At 43.0% G+C, this 21,775-nt stretch overlaps 1 protein-coding gene across 2 annotated transcripts in view; it reads right to left on the reverse strand.

Moving 5' to 3' along the window:
* AXL (AXL receptor tyrosine kinase) overlaps window positions 1–21,775 on the reverse strand; it is a 66,543-nt gene that overhangs the window by 31,346 nt on the left and 13,422 nt on the right. For both annotated transcript variants that reach the window (XM_070764895.1, XM_070764894.1), the window contains exons 2-4: window positions 18,856–19,054; window positions 14,275–14,375; window positions 11,491–11,673 (exon numbers count right to left, since the gene is read on the reverse strand). In XM_070764895.1, the coding sequence (XP_070620996.1) occupies window positions 11,491–11,673; window positions 14,275–14,375; window positions 18,856–19,054 (483 nt within the window). The remainder of the gene's footprint in view (window positions 1–11,490; window positions 11,674–14,274; window positions 14,376–18,855; window positions 19,055–21,775) is intronic.

Raw genomic sequence — 21,775 nt, forward strand, 5'->3', positions numbered from 1 at the left:
GCTTTACTCAACAACAACAACCCTATGGGGTGGGTTGCGCTGAGAGAGAGAGGGGCTAGAACTCACTGTCACCTGGTGATTGGCTCAATGTCATCCAGTTAGCTTTCTTGCCTAAGACAAGACTAGAATTCACAGTCTCCTGTGGTTGACCCAATATAATTTAGCCAGTTTTCCTAAGGCAGGACTAGAACTTACCATCACCTAGTGATTGGCACAACGTCATCCAGCCAGCTTTCCTAACATAGAATTAGAACTCACAGCCTCCTAGTGATTGGCCCAACATCTAACCAACTTTCCTAAGGGGGGACTAGAACTCACAGTCTCCTAGTGATTGGCCCAACATCTAACCAACTTTTCTAAGGCGGGACTAGAACTCACAGCCTCCTAGTGATTGGCCCAACATCTAGTCAACTTTCCTAAGGCGGGACTAGAACTCACAGCCTCCTAGTGATTGGCCCAACATCTAACCAACTTTCCTAAGGCAGGACTAGAACTCACAGCCTTCTAGTGATTGGCCCAATAGCATCTAGCCAACTTTCTTAAGGCAGGACTAGAACTCAACTTCACCTATTGATTGGCCCAAGGCCGCCCAAGTATTAATATATCAATTAATAACAATTAATAACAATATATCAATTTTAACAATTTATATGTGTTTTTGTTGTTTTGTTCCCTTTTTCTGTGTATTGTTTTTAATGTTTATAAACTAATAAAAAATATTTTTTTTTAAAAGGAAGTGTTGCTGAGGGGTAAAGTATAAAGAATAAACAGGGTGAGGGTTTTTTTTTGTCCCCAAAGAATTGGAAGAAGAGATTCCCGGTTCAAACAGAAACATTGAAACATAGAAGATTGACGGCAGAAAAAGACCTCCTGGTCCATCTAGCCTGCCCTTATACTATTTCCTGTATTTTATCTTAGGATGGATCTATGTTTATTCCAGGCATGTTTCAATTCAGTGACTTGATTTACCAACCACGTCTGCTGGAAGTTTCTTCCAAGCATCTACGACTCTTTCAGTCAAATAATATTTTCTCACGATGTCTCTTTTCGCACTGGTGGTCTTGGGAGCAAAGCCGAGGGCGATCAGAGTAAACTTGAAAAGCTTTTGCCATACGCAAAATAAATAACATTTAAAAGCTTTTCCCCACCAGACAGGAAATGATGGTTAAACCGAGTGAACTCTGCAAAGTGGGGACGTTAATTTGAATGAAACCTCCTGAGGTCAAGAGGGAGATTGGCAGGCATTCACCAAACTGTTTATTTCCCCCTGCATGGGAGCTCTTGGTGAAGGATGCAGAGACAAACCTCCATCTGCAGAGAATTTAGCCTGCCGGATATTTTGAGAAAATATTTCAGAATAAACCCCAGAATTCCCTCGAGGCGTCTCTTCCTTATAATTTAAAACAGGAGGGGCATGCATTTTAAAAGGCAGTAGAGGTCAGAACAACCCAAATGTTCATGTCATTTAAACATTTAAATATATTAAAGGGTTAAATAAGGTCCAGGAGGGAAGTGTTTTTAATAGGAAAGTGAACACAAGGACAAGGGGACACAATCTGAAGTTAGTTGGGGGAAAGATCAAAAGCAACATGAGAAAATATTATTTTACTGAAAGAGTAGTAGATCCTTGGAACAAACTTCCAGCAGATGTGGTAGATAAATCCACAGTAACTGAATTTAAACATGCCTGGGATAAACATATATCCATCCTAAGATAAAATACAGAAAATAGTATAAGGGCAGACTAGATGGACCATGAGGTCTTTTTCTGCCGTCAGACATCTATGTTTCTATGTCCTGGAAGATTTGTGGGGGGGGTTTTTCTAAAAACAAGACAAAACATTAACATACATACCAGAAAAAAAAAATCAACAACAAACATATTACAAAGAAAAGGAGCTATAGCCACTCCGCTCTTGATAGTAGTCTCTGGAGATAACCCTTTGTTAATCAAATCATACATAAAGGAAATACCTATATTTTCCTATTTTGCCTATTTGCCGATGACTCTAAAGTGTGCAATAGGGTTGATATTCCTGGAAGCGTCTGTAATATGGTAAATGATTTAGCTTTACTAGATAAATGGTCAAAGCAATGGAAACTGCAGTTTAATGTTTCCAAATGTAAAATAATGCACTTGGGGAAAAGGAATCCTCAATCTGAGTATTGTATTGGCAGTTCTGTGTTAGCAAAAACTTCAGAAGGAAAGGATTTAGGGGTAGTGATTTCTGACAGTCTCAAAATGGGTGAACAGTGCAGTCGGGCGGTAGGGAAAGCAAGCAGGATGCTTGGCTGCATAGCTAGAGGTATAACAAGCAGGAAGAGGGAGATTGTGATCCCCTTATATAGAGAGCTGGTGAGACCCCATTTGGAATACTGTGTTCAGTTCTGGAGACCTCACCTACAAAAAGATATTGACGAAATTGAACGGGTCCAAAGACGGGCTACAAGGATGGTGGAAGGTCTTAAGCATAAAACGTATCAGGAAAGACTTCATGAACTCAATCTGTATAGTCTGGAGGACAGAAGGGAAAGGGGGGACATGATCGAAACATTTAAATATGTGAAAGGGTTAAATAAGGTCCAGGAGGGAAGTATTTTTAATAGGAAAGTGAACACAAGAACAAGGGGACACAATCTGAAGTTAGTTGGGGGAAAGATCAAAAGCACCATGAGAAAATATTATTTTACTGAAAGAGTAGTAGATCCTTGGAACAAACTTCCAGCAGACGTGGTAGATAAATCCACAGTAACTGAATTTAAACATGCCTGGGATAAACATAGATCCATCCTAAGATAAAATACAGAAAATAGTATAAGGGCAGACTAGATGGACCAGGAGGTCTTTTTCTGCCGTCAGTCTTCTATGTTTCTATGTTTCTATTATTAAGCATGTTTCTTGGGGTAACGCTTCCCTGGCATCACTCCACTCCCCTCCTTAACATCTGGCTGGGGAATTCTGGGAGTTGAAGTCCACAAGGTGTTAAACTTGCCAAAGGTAAGTTTAGGTTTTCCTAAAGCCTAATTTCAGTCCATTCTTTGCATACCCTCTTGTTTGGTTTGGAATCTAGCCCAGACTTAACAATAAGCGACACCACAATGGATGCTCTTGTCCAGACCGTACCGTCCTTCGCAGAGACTGGGTCAAACCAGTGGGCACCGACAGCCACCAGGATAAACAACGGGCACCGATAAAAACAAGGCAGGGGGGCAAATATTTGAGTGGCAGGCTTCCTGGTAGAGAACCAAATGCCACAAGGGCTGAAAACAGGAAAGGACCCGTGGGATTAACATGTCTACTCCAGCCACCATGGGTTATATTCCACTTTCTGACCACATCATTTCTGCAAAGACTGAGTCAGCAATGGGCAAACATTCCCAGCAGCCGGCAGAAACAGATGTCCTGGCACACAGGAGATTGGGGAAAAAAGTTTATTTGTTTTTAAAACTTTTGATCCTGTCCGTTTCCAGTTCTTTGCCCTGCTACTTATGGGAGTTATAGGCAAGAAAACCCAAATGTACAGGTACAAATTGAGAGAAAGCTGGCTCAGTAGTAGTCACTGCAAGAAGGATAATAATAATAATAATAATAATAATAATAATAATAATAATAATGATGATGATGATGATGATGATGATGATGATGATGACCCTACACTACTTCAGACAGATGGTTATCCAACATCTTCTTTAAAAGTTCCAGTGTTGGGGCATTCATAACTTCTGGAGGCAAGCTGTTCCACTGATTAATTGCTCTACCTTTCAGGAAATTTCTCCTTAGTTCTAAGTTACTTCTTTTCTTGTTTAGTTTCCACCCATTACTTCTTGTCCTACCCTCAAATGCTTTGGAGAATGGGTTGATTCCTGTTTTGTGGCAACCCCTGAGTATTGGAATGCTGCTATCATGTCTCCCCTGGTCCTTCTTTTCATTAAACTAGCCATGCCCAGTTCCTGCAACCGTTCTTCATATGTTTGAGCCTCCAGTCCCCTAATCATCTTTGTCGCTCTTCTCTGCACTCTTTCTAGAGTCTCAACATCCTTTTTGCTTCGTGGCGACCAAAACTGAATGCAGTATTCCAAGGCCTTATAAAATGGTATTAAGAGGGAGAGGAGAGAAAGAAAGAGAGAGAGAGGAAGAGAGAGAGAGAAGAGAGACAGAGAAAAAGAAAGAGAGAGAGAGAGAGAAAGAGAGAGAGAAAGAAAGAGAGAAAGAGAGAGGAAGAGAGAGGAAGAGGAGAGAAAGAAAGAAAGAGAGAAAGAAAGAAACAGAGAGAAAGAGAGAGAAAGAGACAGAGAGAAAGAGAAAGAGAGGAAGAGGGAGAGAAAGAAAGAGAGAGAGAAAGAGAGAGGAAGAGAGAGGAAGAGGAGAGAAAGAAAGAAAGAGAGAAAGAGAGAGAAAGAGACAGAGAGAAAGAGAGAAAGAGAAAGAGAGAAAAAGAAAGAGAGAAAGAAAGAAAGAAAGAAAGAAAGAGAGAAACCTTCAAAATGCCACTTTTCACACACACCCCTCCTTCTGCTATGCTTTGAGCTAGGTTGGGGTGGTATGGAAGAGTCGAGACCTCCCTCCCCTCCCCTCCTCCCTCCTTCCTGGTATTCCTACCAGCTTTGATCTCAAAGTTTGACTCATCAGCCCCGTCACCTCCAGACCAACATTCCCGGTCTTTGACTCAGCACCAAACGGAATGAAGATCAGTTTATGCGGCTTGTCAGAGTTGCAGAAGGAACGCAGGCGTGTGGGCCGCTACCCACCACCCGCCCATCCTTGCTTATTTGCAGGCAGTGCAACAAGATGGGGTCTGATTGAACACTGCTTGGGGGGGGGGTGTAAGTCCACCTATTCTGCAAAACACCTGAATACAGTAGGAGACACTGACAAAAGGAGAGAAGCAACCTAGAATTAAGGGAGAAATTTCCTGGCAGTGAGAACAAGGAACCAGTGGAGCAGCTTGCCACCAGAAGTTGTGGAGGCTTTTAAGAAGAGATTGGAGAACCATTTGTCTGAAATGGTGCAGGGGTTCCTGCTTGAGCAGGGGTCTGGACTAGAAGACCTCTAAGGTCCTCCCAATTCTGTCATTCTGTTTTCTGTCTTCCGTTATTGTTGTTTCCTCATTCTCTTTCTTCTTCTGTCTTCTTGTGTCCTCCTCCTCCTTTTTCTTCTTTTTCTCCTTCTCCTTCTCCTTCCTCCTCTTTGTCTTTTTTCTCCTCCTCCTCCTCTATTTTATCTTCTTCCCCTGTCTTTCTTCTTGTCTCTTTCTTCTTCTTCTTCTTCTTCTTCTTCTTCTTCTTCTTCTTCTTCTTCTTCTTCTTCTTCTATTTCTTCTTCTTCTTCTCTTTCTTCTTCTTCTTCTTCTTCTTCTCTTCCTCCTCTTTGTCTTTTTTCTCCTCCTCCTCTCTTTCATCTTCTTCCCCTGTCTTTCTTCTTGTCTCTTTCTTCTTCTTCTTCTTCTTCTTCTTCTTCTTCTTCTTCTTCTTCTTCTTCTTCTTCTCTCTTCCTCCTCTTTGTCTTTTTTCTCCTCCTCCTCTCTTTCATCTTCTTCCCCTGTCTTTCTTCTTGTCTCTTTCTTCTTCTTCTTCTTCTTCTTCTTCTTCTCTTCCTCCTCCTCCTCCTCTTCTGTCCCCCCCCCAACTTGCCAGGCTCAGCCTCACAGGAGACTGAAGGGGGAGAAAATGATGGAAAGTGGGCAGAGAAAGGGGACACAAAGGAAGACCATCTCAGGGGCCGCAATGCCAGCAGGGCCTTTTCCAAGCGAGCTGGATTTCCTGCTGCCAAACCGCCGTGTTTGTTTTCCCCTGGCACAGACAGGACCTGTCTCGCTTTGGCCCCCCCGGCTGCCTCTGGTCCAACGAGTCTGACGAGGCTGGGAAGATTTATCTCGGGGAAATTCATTTATTTTCGACTTTGGGATGAGTTTCAAAAAGCCCTTTCAAACCTCTCTGACTGCCTGAGGGACGGGAATTTCTCCAAAGAGGGTTGGATTCTCCCCTCCTGGTTCTGCTCGAAAGAAAATCCAGGCTCCCCCCCCCCTCTCTCTCTCTCTTCCTCTCGTCCGCCCCTTCCTTCTTCCCTTTCTTTCTCTCTATATCATCTCTCTCACACACTCTCTTCTCTCATCTATAATCATCTTCTCTTTCTGCCCTTTCTTCCTCTCTTCTGCCCCTCTTCTCCTCTCTTTGTTTCTCTCTATCATATATCATCTCTCTTTCTTCCCCCCTCTCTTATCTTTCTTTCTCTATCATATATCTTCTCTCTCTCTTCTGCTCACTCTTCCTCTCTCTCTCTTTTCCTTTCTCTCTCTCTTCCTCTCTTCCTCCCCTTTCTTCATCTCTCTCTTTCTTTCTCTATCATCTCTCTTTCTTCCGGGAATGGGACTTTTTGCCTCCGCCAGTTGGATGAAGCTCTTTCCTCCGCAGCAGCTGATCGGCCGCTGCCTTTTGGCCACAGCGGCCGATCAGCTGCTGCGGAGGAAAGAGCTTCATCCAACTGGCGGAGGCTAAATGTCCTAAACCCCTTTCTTCCCCCTCTCTTATCTTTTTTTTCTATCATACATCTTCTCTCTCTCTTCTGCTCACTCTTCCTCTCTCTCTCTTTTTCTTTCTCTCTCTCTTCCTCTCTTCCTCCCCTTTCTTCATCTCTCTCTTTCTCTCTCTATCGTCTCTCTTTTCCTCTCTTCCACTACTCTCTTCCTCTCTCTTCTCTTTCTCTCTCTCTCATCTCTATTGTTTCCTCCCAAGAGATTCCTAGAGAGGCCCCACGGAGGCTTCTCCCTGCCTTTTCCGGACCTGTTTCCTCCCAGGAGATTCCTTGAGAGGCCCCACCAAGACTTCTCCCTGCCTTTTCTGGTTACAGTTTTGGAAGCTCGGGTTCGTAAGTGGAAAATGGTTCTTGAGAAGAGGCAAAAAAATCTTGAAAACCCGGTTCTTATCTAGAAAAGTTTGTAAGTAGAGGCGTTCGTAGGTAGAGGTACCACTGTAAATAAATAAAAACAGCACAGCCCCTAGTCACGGAATTCCCAAACGGTGGCATTTCGTATTAAAGGGGTCAAGCAATTTTGTTGTAAACCCGGAAGGGACACAGCAGTCTTGTAGTCTCTAGTCTCTCATCTTCAGGCTGAGATGACTACTCCGAGCAGTAATTGCTCAGTCCCAGGCACGCAAGCCCTGTGAGGAGGCTCAATGGGGCTTTGTCTCAAGCCTAGACACTCAACGTTGTGGTTTGACAAGGCTTCTCATGACTACAAACACCATTGAGGGTCCACAAAGAGGGTCGTAAGGAACCAGGGCAATCGGGAACATTCCCCAACTGCAGCCATCCCACTTAGGAAGTGTTCTGTCGGGCTCTCTGGTAGACTTCTCCCAAAAATTCACAAGTACAAATTTCAGACACGCACACGTTTGAAAATTCAAAACAATGTTCTTTATAATGAAAATTCACTTAAACCAAGCCCTCTTTTGGTATAGCCAAGAGCCCTCGTCTCCAAACAAACTGGTAATTTGTACAAGTCCCTTATCAGTTCTATGATACTTAGCTTGCAGCTGTGAGGCAATTCACAGTCCTTCTTCTTTCACAAAGTGAAACACACTTTGCTCTGGTTTAGTTTCAAAGCGGGGGAAAATCAGCACACAAAAAGGTCGAAGTCAGCAAAGCAGGCACGAAACACAAGGATCAGATAATCCTCCACAATGGCCAAACCCACAGGCTGCTCTTTATAGCAGCCTCACTAATGACCACAGCCCCACCCAACCACAGGTGGCCTCATTTTCTTTGATAATAATCTCTCAGTTGTTGCTGCCTATGCATCACTCTCCGCATGCATGGCTGTATCATTAACTCTTGTTCCGAATCCAAGGAGGAGCTAGATAATTGATCTCCTTCTGAGCTGTCTGCCCCACTCTCCTCCTCCCTGTCACTCATGTCTTCTTGGTCAGAGGAGCCTTCATCATCAGATTCCACCGGGGGCAAAACAGGCCTGCAGCATGTGGATGTCTCCCCCACATCCACAGTCCTTGGGGCAGGAGCTGGGCCAGAGCTAACCACAACAGGAAGCAACATTGATTGACAGTCAATTTCACATTGCCTCCCTACAAATCGATGGTGAGACCACACTTGGAGTACTACTGTGCACAGTTCTGGTCACTGCATCTCAAGAAGGATATAATGGAACTGGAAAAGGTGCAAAAAAGGGCAACAAGAATGATGAAGGAAATGGAGCACCTTCCTTATGAAACCAGGTTGCAACGCCTTGATCTCTTCAGCCTTGAAAGACGGCGTTTAAGGGGTGACTTGATCTAAGTGTATAAAATCACGCATGGGATAGAAAAGGTGGATAGAGAAAAATTCTTTTCTCTATCACCCAATACTAGGGTGAGCGGGCCCTCCCTAAAGCTCATAGGTAAGAAAGTGAGGACAAATAAAGGGAAATATTTCTTCACCCAGAGGGTCCTTGGTTGATAGAATTCCCTTTCAGAAGAAGTCGTGACAGCTGTCAGCCTGGATAGCTTCAAGGCAGGATTAGACAGATTCACAGATGCCAAGTGTATCGGTGGTTGTTGAAATGGATGTCCAAGTGCCACCTCTATGTTAGTTGAGGCAGTGAGGGTTCCCTTGGGTCCCATTTGTTGGGGGTCAAGGGAAAGGAAGGGCTTTGCCTTCTCCATTTGCCTTCTACAAGAATGGTGGAAGGTCTTAAGCATAAAACGTATCAGGAAAGAGTTAATGAACTCAATCTGTATAGTCTGGAGGACAGAAGGAAAAGGGGGGACATGATCGAAACATTTTGATATGTTCAAGGGTTAAATAAGGTTCAGGAGGGAAGTGTTTTTAATAGGAAAGTGAGCACAAGAACAAGGGGACACAATCTGAAGTTAGTTGGGGGGAAAATCAAAAGCAACGTGAGAAAATATTATTTGACTGAAAGAGTAGTAGATCCTTGGAACAAACTTCCAGCAGACATGGTTGGTAAATCCACAGTAACTGAATTTAAACATGCCTGGGATAAACATATATCCATTGTAAGATAAAATACAGGAAATAGTATAAGGGCAGACTAGATGGACCATGAGGTCTTTTTCTGCCGTCAGTCTTCTATGTTTCTATGTTTCTATGTTTCTATGTTTCTTTCTGCTCAAAATCCCCATGGACAATTGGGGGGCCACTGTGTGACACAGAATGCTGGACTCGATGGGCTTTGCCCCCATTCAGCAGGGCTCTTCTTAGGTTCTTAGGTTCACAGGCTGTTGTGCACATTCAACTTTGTACAGAACAAAGTATTCAATGAGAACATTTCATTCATTCAGATCTAGGATGGGTTCTTGGAGTGTCCCCTTTATTATTATTATTTTTTGAGCAGTACATAGTTGCAAAGGTCACCAGATGGGAGATTTCTCAACCTTCCTCCCGTTGCAATAAACCCCTCCTGCACTTCAACACACACACAAACACACACAGCAAAGTTATGGAAATGGGGACATGAAGATCCAAAACAACTGGGCCTATCGCACCGTCGTCCTTTCGCTTCCCATCTCTTTCGCGCAGGCAGGCAGATAAAAAAACCCGGACTCCTCCGCTTGCCAACTGCCCAAACAGTCTTCGGTAACCTTGGCCGGGCCGTTTCCCACGCTGGGAGCGAACCCCTCCCTGGCCCGAACCATCGGGGGGAATCGTCCCCCTCCATAGAAAAGGAGAAACAAAGGACCGTCGCAAGCTGGGGAGAAGCCAGACATTTAGAGGAGGGGGAAACTTTGGAGAAGACAATGAACAAGGACGTGGAGGCAGGGAGGGGGGGGCTCTGGACGAGGCTGAATGGTGGGGAGAGGAAAGGGGGTCTTGCATCGCTGAGCCCCCTTTTTTTCCCTGCCGCCCGTCTTCTCGCTGGTGGGAAACCCAGAGTCCCCTCTTTGCAGCCAATGCAACGCAGCTCCCGAAAGAAAAGGCTACTTTTTTCATTGGTTTCGTTGGCCAGATATGAAAGGGGGAGGGGGGGCGGAGGGGGGGAAAAAAGATGGACAATGAAAGCCATTGGGGGTGGGGGATGAAAGGGCTCCTCTTTTTTGAACCACAATCCCTCCTCCTTTCAGCCCTGCAGCTATTTTCAGCCCTGGAGTCTGGAGCAAAGGGAAAAGAGACCCCCCTCCTCCCCAAAGAAGGGGGGTTTTATTGAACAAAGTGGCACAAGTTGGATGCGTCAAGTCCTGTTGGTGGGAGAGGCTAAACTTGGCCATTGACGGGTATTCAGACCAGCGCACAATGCCCCCCAAAACCATGGAGCCACATTTGGGGTGGCTCATCGGAGGCGTCAAGGACTGTGGGTGCCCAGGACCCCTGCCAGCTCAGGAAGGGCGATTCAAAACCAGGACACGCAAGGGAGCGACGGGATTCAGAGATTGTCCTGGGTCGGGACTGTTTAAAACCCTGGTTAGTGGAACCAGGGAAGGAAGAGACTGCACGTTCTTGGTTTGCATTTGGGGCCTGCCCACATTTCCTGGTAAAATCTGCAGAGGTATGGGAAGGGGAGGGAAGGGAAAGAGGAAAGGAAAGGAGGAAAGGAAAAGAAATAGAGAAGAAGGAAAGGACAGGAAAAGAAAGGAAATAGAAAAGGAGGAAAGGGAAGAAGGAAAGGAAAGGAAATAGAGAAGAAAGAAAGGAAAGGACAAGAAAGGAAATAGAAAAGGAGGAAAGGGAAGGAAATAGAGAAGAAGGAAAGGAAAGGAGGAAAGGAAAGGAAAAGAAAAGGAAAGAAAGGAAAAAGAGAAGAAGGAAAAGAAAGGAAATAGAGAAGAAGGAAAGGAAAGGAGGAAAAGAAATAGAGAAGAAGGAAAAGAAAGGAAATAGAGAAGAAGGAAAGGAAAGGAGGAAAGGAAATAGAGAAGAAGGAAAGGAAAGGAGGAAAAGAAAGGAAAAGAAAAGAAAAGAAAGGAAAAAGAGAAGAAGGAAAAGAAAGGAAATAGAGAAGAAGGAAAGGAAAGGAGGAAAAGAAATAGAGAAGAAGGAAAAGAAAGGAAATAGAGAAGAAGGAAAGGAAAGGAGGAAAGGAAATAGAGAAGAAGGAAAGGAAAGGAGGAAAAGAAAGGGAAGGGAAGGAAAAAGGGAAGGGGAAAGGAAAAGAAGGGAGGGGAAGGAAACAGAGAGAAAGGAAAGGAAATAAAACAAAACAAAACAAAAAGAGGAAGGAAGTTAAGGAAAGAGAGGAAAGGAGGAAGGGAGGAAAGAAAGAAAGAAGGAAGGAAAGAAGGAAAGAAGGAAGGGGAAATGAAGGGAATCCGGAAGAATTGCTAACACGCCATTGTCCCTCATTCAAATACCAACCTTTAAGCTACGGTGGTAATTTGTCGCACACTCCCAAATCCTGGTTGTAAGTCCAGGACTAGCCCTGGTTGCCCTCTGAGCTGTCCTGGGCGACCCCTCAAGCCCACCTTTGGCAGCTGCTGCCCCTTGAAAGGTGTCCATTTCTTCTGAGCAGAAGAAGCCAAGCCTGGCGGTTCAGCTGGACTCACCTGTCACTTCCAACACGGAAGGGGTCTCGGCCAGGGGATCCGCTAAGGAGTTCAGGGGAACGCTGTCCTGCAACCAGATGACCGAGACAGGCTCTGGGGGTCCCTGTGCTGCACAGCTGAGGTTGAACGGAGTGCCAGCCGTGATCTCCAGGTCCTGAGGCTCCTCGGAGAAAAAGGGCAGGCCTGACCACAAGAGAGAAGAAACAGCTTGAACAAGCCAGGCCCAGGATTGGTTGGGTTCACAAGCAGTGCTAAACCTCCATTGAGTGGAACAAGCCACAATGGCAATGCAAAGTTGGGGCCTGGATGGGTGTCAACAAACTCAAACTCAACCTGGATAAGACGGAGTGGCTGTGGGTTTTGCCTCCCAAGGACAATTCCATCTGTCCGTCCATTACCCTGGGGGGGGGATTATTGACCCCCTCGGAGAGGGTCCGCAACTTGGGCGTCCTCCTCGATCCACAGCTCACATTAGAGAAACATCTTTCAGCTGTGGCAAGGGGGGCGTTCGCCCAGGTTCGCCTGGTGCACCAATTGCGGCCCTATTTGGACCGGGACTCACTGCTCACAGTCACTCATGCCCTCATCACCTCGAGGTTCGACTACTGTAACGCTCTCTACATGGGGCTACCTTTGAAAAGTGTTCGGAAACCTCAGATCGTGGAGAATGCAGCTGCAAGAGCAGTCATGGGCTTTCCCAAAAATGCCCATGTTACACCAACACTCCGCAGTCTGCATTGGTTGCCGATCAGTTTCCGGTCACAATTCAAAGTGTTGGTTATGACCTATAAAGCCCTTCATGGCACCGGACCAGATTATCTCAGGGACCACCTTCTGCTGCACGAATCCCAGCGACAGGTCCCACAGAGTGGGTCTTCTCCGGGTCCCATCAACTAAACAATGCCGCTTGGCGGGACCCAGGGGAAGAGCCCTCTCTGTGGCAGCCCCGGCCCTCTGGAACCAACTCCCCCCAGAGATTAGAATTGCCCCCACCCTCCTTGCCTTTCGTAAGCTCCTTAAAACCCACCTCTGCCGCCAGGCATGGGGAAATTGAGATGCTATTTCCCCCTGGTCCTTTACAATTTCATGTGTGGTATGTCTGTATGTATGTTTCGTTTTTTATATTAATGGGTTTTTAAATCATTTTTAGTATTTATTGGATTATTATTGTACATTGTTTTATTACTGTTGTTAGCCGCCCCGAGTCTCCGGAGAGGGGCGGCATACAAATCCAATAAAAATTATAAAATTATTTTTAAAAAATCATGATGGGCTGGTTCACATGAAACAAAGATGAAGAATATTGGGGGAGGGGAGGGGGTTGAACCAAACCAGGATGTTGTGATCAACAATATTGGAGTAATCACATCTTGGCTTAGTCTTATCTAGAAATCAAATCAGTGTTTTTCAACCATAGCAACTTAAAAATGAGTGGACTTCAACTCCCAGAATTTACCCACTGGGAGTTGGTCCACCCATTTTCCAAGTGGCCAAAGTTTAGAAAAACCACCTAGCTCATCCCCCTCAACCTAGCAGCCCCATTAAGGACCAAAGTCTTGGAATACTGGAATGATATTTGTGAAAAACAAATGACACTGGTCAACACGAAAAAAAATCATCAGCAAAGGTAATATGTCTGTTTTATGGAGCTTGATGTGCTGATCCCAAAAATATGCTTAGTTTTGCTCTATCACATAAAGTTTCTGATATAGAAGCATTTTGGTTATTACGTTATTTCTACATTTTCAATATACAGTGTTCCCTCGATTTTCGCGGGTTCGAACTTCGCGAATAGCCTATACCATGGTTTTTCCTGCCCAGTGATGTCATACGTCATCGCCAAACTAATAATTTTTGCAAATAAATAACGAAAAAATATAATGATTGTTAATAAATAATTATGTTTATAAATATCAGGATCACTAAGTGTCTTATTCAATGGTGAGTACCAGTAATAATGGTGAGTAAATGGTTGTTAAGGGAATGGGAAATTGTAATTTAGTTATTTAAAGTGTTAAAGGATGGCTTGGGATATTGCCCATAGCCAAAAATGGTGTATTTACCTCCGCATCTCTACTTCGCGGAAATTTGACTTTCGCGGGCGGTCTCGGAACGCATCCCCGCGAAAATCGAGGGAACACTGTATGTGGTAATTACTGTTTTCTTAATGTCGCCAGCCCCGAGTCCGCGGAGAGGGGCGGCATACAAATCTAAATAATAAATAAATAAAATATTACTTAAGACCCACCTGTATCGCCAGGTGTGGGGGAACTGAAACACCTCCCCCAGACTTTTATATTTCATGTTTGGTATGTGTGGGCTGCATGGTTTTAAATGATGGGGTTTTATATGTTTTTAAATATTAGATTTGCTTCATTGTTATGTTGTTTTATTATTGTTGTGAGCTGCCCTGAGTCTTCGGAGAGGGGCGGCATACAAATCTAATAAATTATTATTATTATTATTATTATTATTATTATTATTATTATTATTATTATATTTCCTATCTCATAATAGTGATGCTGCTCCATGGAAACTATACCTGCTACAGAAAAACTATATGCGTTTTTGAAATCATAACCAAAAAAATGATTCAAGGTCAAGTGCGATGATTACAAAAAATACTTTTTGTAGAACTGTGTTAGTTAAAAGGATTGAAACCACTGGCCATTTATGCTGGTTATTCTTTGAGGCCAGCCGTGAATAAAACGCACAATTTCTGAACATGGCTGTGCCTCCCCAGGTGTATACAAGGGACTTACACCCCCCCCATGGTACGTTTACCTTCTAATTGCAGGTAAGCTTCTTCGGAAAAAAATTCAGATCCATTCACCGAGGCCATACACTGGTAATTCCCCATGTCCGAGAGCTGGAGGGAAGAGATGCTGGACGGAGGGGGCAGATGGGGAGGGTGGTGGTGGAAGAGATGAGGATAATGGTCAGCACCAATAAAATAATTTAATTTAAAAAATGTAAAAGGATATTGGTCAACAAAGCTGCTCTGAGCATAGATTGTGTATTCAAGAGACTGGATGTGTGTAAAATCCATGCCAGGGCTGGATTTATCAAATTTAAAGCAGTGTTTCTCAATCTTAGTAACTTTAAGATATGTGGACTTCAACTCCCAGAATTCCCTAGATTTTATATGAGAACTTCAACTCCCAGAATTCTTTAGTCAGCAGTCTACGGAGAGGGGCGGCATACAAATCCAATAAATAAATAAATATATGAATTTCTATTCCCAGAATTCCTTAGCTGGTATATATGAACTTCAACTCCCAGAATTCTTTAGCCAGGATAGGAATTCCCAGAATTCCTCAGCCAGCATATATGAACTTCAACTCCCAGAATTCCTTAGCCAGAGACAGAGAGAGAGGAAGAGAGAGAGAGGACGAAGAGAAAGAGAGAGAGAGAGGAAGAGGAAGAGAAAGAGAGAGGAAGAGAGGGGCGGAAGAAAGAAAGAGAGAGAAAGAGAAAGAGAGAGAGGAAAAAGAGAAAGAGAGAGAAAGAGAGACAGAAAGAAAGAGAGAGAGAGAGGAAAAAGAGAGAAAGAGAGTGGTGGAAGAGAGAGAAAGAGAGAGAGGACAGAGAGGAAGAGAGAGAGGAAGAGAAAGAGAGAGAGGAAGAGAGGGACGGAGAGGAAAAAGAGAAAGAGAAAGAAAGAGAGAGAGAAAGAGAGAGAGAGAGAGAGGAAAAAGAGAAAGAGAGAGAAAGAGAAAGAGTGGTGGAAGAGAGAGAGAGAGAAATAAAGGGAGAGAACTTCAACTAGAATTTCAGCATAGGTACCAAGCTGGTCTTTAAACCAGTGGTTCTCAACCTGGGGGTCGGGACCCCTTTGGAGGTCAAAGGACCATTTTACAGGGGTCACCTGAGACCCTGGGAAAAGACAAATTTCCCCTGGTGTTAGGAACTAAAGCTTCTACTTATCTTCAATAAAGATTATATTTTCTTTTTTTAAAAAAGGAACTAAAGCTTCTATTCTGGCACCTTGGAACCTACTTTTACAACCCGACCAATCAGGTGTTGACAGTGGATCCCTCTGACCTTCCTGCCAATCAGCTTCAAGCTCTGTTGGCAGAATTGGCACTAGTTGGGGGTCACCACAACACGAGGAACTGTATGAAGGGGTCGCGGCATTAGAAAGGTTGAGAACCACTGTTTTAAACAAAGCGACAGTGATGCCTTGGACAAAAAGGGGCCAATTTTGGATTTTCCTCCGCGACGCCATCTTGACTTTTTTGACTTTCCTTGCCTCTCCGCAGCTGATGCAAAAGCTTTGACAAAGCCGATGAAAGACAAGGGAATACTAATATAAAAAGACCTAAGTGCTAAAGCCCACTGCAACAATATCGCCAAAAAGGCTTCTAGAGTTGTTAACTTGATTCTACGTAGCTTCTGCTCTGGCAACCTCACACTACTGACTAGAGCCTACAAAACCTATGCCAGACCCATTCTCGAATACAGCTCATCTGTCTGGAACCCACACCACATCTCAGACATCAACACTCTCGAAAACGTCCAAAGATATTTCACCAGAAGAGCCCTCTACTCCTCCACCCGAAACAGAATTCCCTACGAAAACAGACTAACTATCCTGGGTCTAGAAAGCCTAGAACTGCGGCGCCTAAAACAGGACTTAAGTATTGCCCACAAGATCATATGCTGCAACGTCCTTCCGGTCAACGACTACTTCAGCTTCAACCGCAACAACACAAGAGCACTCAACAGATTCAAACTTAATATTAACCGCTCCAAACTTGACTGTAAAAAATACGACTTCAACAATCGAGTTGTCGAAGCGTGGAACTCATTACCGGACTCCATAGTGTCAACTCCCAACCCCCAACATTTCTCCCTTAGACTCTCCACAATTGACCTCTCCAGGTTCCTAAGAGGCCAGTAAGGGGCGTATATAAGTGCACTGATGTGCCTATCATGCCCTGTCCAATTGTCTTCCCTTACCTTATCTATCTATCTATCTATCTATCTATCTATCTATCTATCTATCTATCTATCTATCTATCTATCTATCTATCTACATATATCTATCTATCTACATATATCTATCTATCTACATATATATACATACATATATCATATATATTCTCTCCTTATTTCTTATATCATATATATCCTCTTTTTCCTTCTATCTTTATATATATTACTTAATGCCTACTCTCTTCCATATGTATTGTATATTGGACAAAGAATAAAATAAAAATAAATAAAAAAATAAAAATAAAACAGTCTGATGCAACCGGAATTAAAAGTTCAGAGAATGCAGTTTTCAACCACTCAGGGGAAAATTTCCAAGGTTCTATTTTTGCGGTGGGGAGTTTAGCGTTTATCATCAAGAAAAGATCAGGAACTTCTACTCATTTAAAATCAGGTTCCTTTCCCCTTTGGTTTCCTTTCCCCAGGTTGACTCTTTGCCTCTTCTTCCCTCTTGCAAGGTCAGCAGAGAAAACTGCAGAATCGATTCTGCTTCTTTGGAGGGTTTATCTCCAGCAGGCAAGTTCCTCAAAACAATTTTTGTTTTGTTCAGCAAAATCTGTTTCTTCCCAAGCTGTTTATCGCAACTGAGTCCAAGGCTGGGTTGTTGGTTTTTTTGCTAAAGTCACCCCACCACCCATAACAAGCAAGAAAAAGAAAATGATGAAAAAGAAACTTAAGTTTTAAAAAAACAACAACCCCAGATTTGCTGATCTCACATAATTAATAGAGCCAATTTTTAAAATGCAACGTAGCATTGAATGAATGGTTAGAAGCAAGAAAAAACAAAACTAATATATAGTTATGAATTAAATATAAAATAAAAAGGATGAAGTTACTTAACTAATAACATTTTAAAGACAAATTATGAACCCATTTGATTTGTATTCATCGAGATATTGTAATATTGATTGATCTAAGATGGTTGAAAGCAAAACAAATATGCATTATTATTATTATTATTATTTATTAGATTTGTATGCCGCCCCTCTCCGTAGACTCGGGGCGGCTCACAACAGTGATAAAGAACAATATGTTTTGACAAATCTAATAATTTAAAATCTAAAATAGCAATTGTACATTTAAAAAATCTAAAAACAAGGAACCCCAATATAAAAAACATACATACAGTCATATCATGCACTAAAACTACATAGCATATAAATTAAATAACTGGAATCAATTCAGTTTTCCAATATCACCATCTGTAATAGTCTCACTTTGCTTTATTATAAAATAAAATAAAACAAAATTTGGAAGTTTGGTAAATCCACAGGAACTGAATTTAAACATGCCTGGGATAAAGCCAATTAGATGACTTTGAGCACGTTTCTCTCTTTCAGACCAACCAACCTCACAGGGTTGTTGTCGTGGGAAAATAGGAGGAGGAAGATTGTGTTTGATATTTGTTAATGTTATTTGCAAAAATAATTATGTGCAAAAATCATAAATGCTCTCTACATGGGGCTACCTTTGAAAAGTGTTCGGAAACTTCAGATCGTGCAGAATGCAGCTGCGAGAGCAATCATGGGCTTCCCTAAATATGCCCATGTTACACCAACACTCCGCAGTCTGCATTGGTTGCCGATCAATTTCCGGTCACAATTCAAAGTGTTGGTCATGACCTATAAAGCCCTTCATGGCATCGGACCAGTATATCTCCGGGACCGCCTTCTGCCGCACGATTCCCAGCGACCAGTTAAGTCCCACAGAGTTGGCCTTCTCCGGGTTCCGTCGGCTAAACAATGTCGTTTGGCGGGGCTCGGGGGAAAAGCCTTCTCTGTGGCGGCCCCGGCCCTCTGGAACCAACTCCCCCCGGAGATTAGAATTGCCCCACCCTCCTTGCCTTTCGTAAGCTCCTTAAAACCCACCTCTGCTGTCAGGCATGGGGGAACTGAGATATTCTTTCCCCCTAGGCCTTTACAATTCATGTATGGTATGTTTGCATGTATGGATGTTTGGTTTTACAATAAGGGTTTTTAGTTGTTTTAGTATTGGATTTACATGCTGTTTTTTTGTTACTGTTGTTAGCCGCCCCGAGTCTACGGAGAGGGGCGGCATACAAATCCAATCAATAACTAAATAACTAAATAACTAAATAACTAAATAACTAAATAACTAAATAACTAAATAACTAAATAACTAAATAACTAAATAACTAAATAACTAAATAACTAAATAACTAAATAACTAAATAACTAAATAACTAAATAACTAAATAACTAAATAACTAAATAACTAAATAACTAAATAACTAAATAACTAAATAACTAAACAAACAAACAAATAAACAAATAAATAAATAAATAAAAGTGGGAAACAAACAAAGAAATTGGGCCATTAGCCCTGCCAGACAAGTTTTTGAATGCTCACCTCAGTTCGCTGGTGGTCATCCATTCTCCTTCTTCCAAAGGCACCTGTATCTGGTAACTGTCGGCAAATTCAAACGCCTCGCCATCCCTCAGCCAGCTGATCTCCGGCGGTTCGCCCAAGGCCAGGACCGAACAGCTGAGTTTCACGTCCTTCCCCAACGACGAGGTCAAATTTGAAGGACTTTCTTCGAAGTAACCAACTAGGAGGAAAGATAGAAAGTTGGAAACCGCCAATTTGGAGAACAGGCATCGCAACATCACAACAGCAATTCTGGAGGTCAATCGAATGTGGAGGATTCATACATACAAGTCGTCCTCATTTCGCGGCGGTCTCATTTAGTGATTGTTCAGATGACTTACGACAGGGAGGAAAAAGTAACTTTGCAACCGGTCCTTGCATTTATGTCCTTTGCAAGTGTGTAACGAAAAAGAAAGCTGAAGTAAGATTGTAAGCACGGTATAATGGTTTTGCTTCACTTAATGGGCGAATTGCTGATTCCAGTTGTGGTCAGCCCCAAATTGCAGCAAAACATACACACCTCAAAAGGAATCACCTATAAAAAATGGAAATCCATCAACTCTATTGAAAAATGCCTAACCACTCAACCCATTTAAGCAGTGTTTCCCAACCTTGGCCACTTGAAGATATTTGGACTTCAACTCCCAGAATTCCACAGCCAGCATTTGCTGGCTGGGGAATTCTGGGAGTTGAAGTCCAGATATCTTCAAGTGGCCAAGGTTGGGAAACACTGCACTATAGGACAAACCAACATTAAGTCATACACAGTAATGGGGGGGATGGGACACACGTAGTGGGGGTAGTAAGTTTATGCACTATTTATTGAATATTTAATAGGTTTTTTATTGTCTTTCCTTCTCTAGTACCTTAGTATGATCCTTAATTACTTTTAAAATAGGAAATAGTTAAATAGTATGTTTTTACCCATAAACACTTTAATCATTATCTAGAACTGAACTTTTATAGCAATTATAGATAATTGAGCTACTTGCCTCCTCTGTTATCCTACTGAACCTTGTGGGTTCAGGACAAAATCTCAAAATGTCACTGTGCTCCTCAACAAATAATGCTGTCTATCATTTGTCCTGTTTGTGGCTATTCAAATAATGGGACTTCATCAACTGAAAAAGAGTCCAAGCACCTATCTGAAAACTTACCTTGGTCGGTAAGCCACTCCCACCCAGTCACATGGCTGGCAAGCCACTCCTACCCAGTCACATGACCATCAATCCACACCCACAAAATAAGCCACGCCCACAGGGTGACAGTAAAATTTTTGGCAGCCCATCACTGGTCATGCATCAAAAACATCTCACAAACTACTAACAGATTATTACAACCACACAGTATGATTGTAACACACAAACCAACTAAATAAAACAATTGAAGTAAACCAAAAGATCCAGCCGCCCCAGTCGAAAAAAACACACATCATCTACAACAGTGTTTTTCAACCAGTGTGCCCCGGCACACTAGTGTGCCGTGGAACATGGTCAGGTGTGCCGCAAGAGGGGAGAGAGAAAGAGAGAGAGAAAGAAAGCAAGAGAGAGAGAGAAAGAGTGAGAAAAAGAAACAAAAAAGAGAAAGAAAGAAAGATAAAGAAAGCAAGAGAGAGAGAAAAACAAAGCAAGCGAGAGAGAGAGAAAGCAAGAGAGAGCGGGGGAGAGAGAAAGAGAGAGAAAGAAAGCAAGAGAGAGTTTGTGTGTGAGAGAGAAAGAAAGCAAGAGAGAGGGAGAGAGAGAAAGAAAGAGAGAAGGAGAGGGAGAGAGAGAAATGTGAGAAAAAAGGGGAGGGGAAAAAAAGAGATATGAGAAAATGATTGAGGCAGAGAATGAGAGGAAAGAGAGAGAAACAAAAGAGAGAGAGAGAAGTGACTCTTGATTTAAAGCATATGATAAAAAGCACCCAAAGAATAAGAGAGAGAAAAAACCCAGCCCTCACTTGGTTTTGGAAATGGTTCAAGTGTGTATACACACACATACACACACACAAGTGGGGGAGGAGACAGGGATGGAAAAAGAGAGGAGAGTGTCTTAGAGTGTCATTTTGGTTGGTGGTGTGCCCCAGGATTTTGTAAATGTAAAAAATGTGCCGCAGCTCAAAAAAGGTTGAAAATCACTGATCTACAACACACAATGTAAGGATGACATCACTCACTGCATAGGACAGAAAGGCAGAAGAATTCACAGAGACCACCCCCATGAACCCCAACCACCAGTCAGAAGATAGGATGAAAGCCTCTTAAACTCACTGCACATGGATAGACTCAACCAGGGTTTCACCTGTGACCGTCCTAAAACAAGCTAATTTCTTTTTAAAAATCTGCTAGGAAATTCCTGGAAGTTCAGCACTAATCAGCCATCGGTGGATAGAATGAGATAAACGATATTTACACACCGTTCCAAACAGGCAATAAAAAAGTTAAGAAAGAAACAAGGCATCCTTTCCAGAACGCAGCACCCAGATAAGCAGGGATTAATACCAGACAAACAATCTAGCAGCAAATAATACCCTAAGCAAGGAACGACCGCAGAGTTGGCCTTCTCCGGGTCCCATCGACTAAGCAATGTCGTTTGGTGGGACCCAGGAGAAGAGCCTTCTCTGTGGCGGCCCCGACCCTCTGGAACCAGCTCCCCCCAGATATCAGAGTTGCCCCCACCCTCCTTGCCTTTCGCAAGCTCCTTAAAACCCACCTCTGTCGTCAGGCATGGGGGAATTGAAATTTTCCCTTCCCCTAGGCTTATAGAATTTATACATGGTATGCTTGTATGTATGAGTGGTTCTTTAAATTGGGGTTTTTTAAGATTATTTTTAATATTAGATTTGTTTTCATTGTCTTTTCATTGTTGTTAGCCGCCCCGAGTCTTCGGAGAGGGGCAGCATACAAATCTAATAAGTAAGT

Source organism: Erythrolamprus reginae, chromosome 11 (assembly GCF_031021105.1).
Source record: "Erythrolamprus reginae isolate rEryReg1 chromosome 11, rEryReg1.hap1, whole genome shotgun sequence".
Classification (NCBI taxonomy): domain Eukaryota; kingdom Metazoa; phylum Chordata; class Lepidosauria; order Squamata; family Dipsadidae; genus Erythrolamprus; species Erythrolamprus reginae.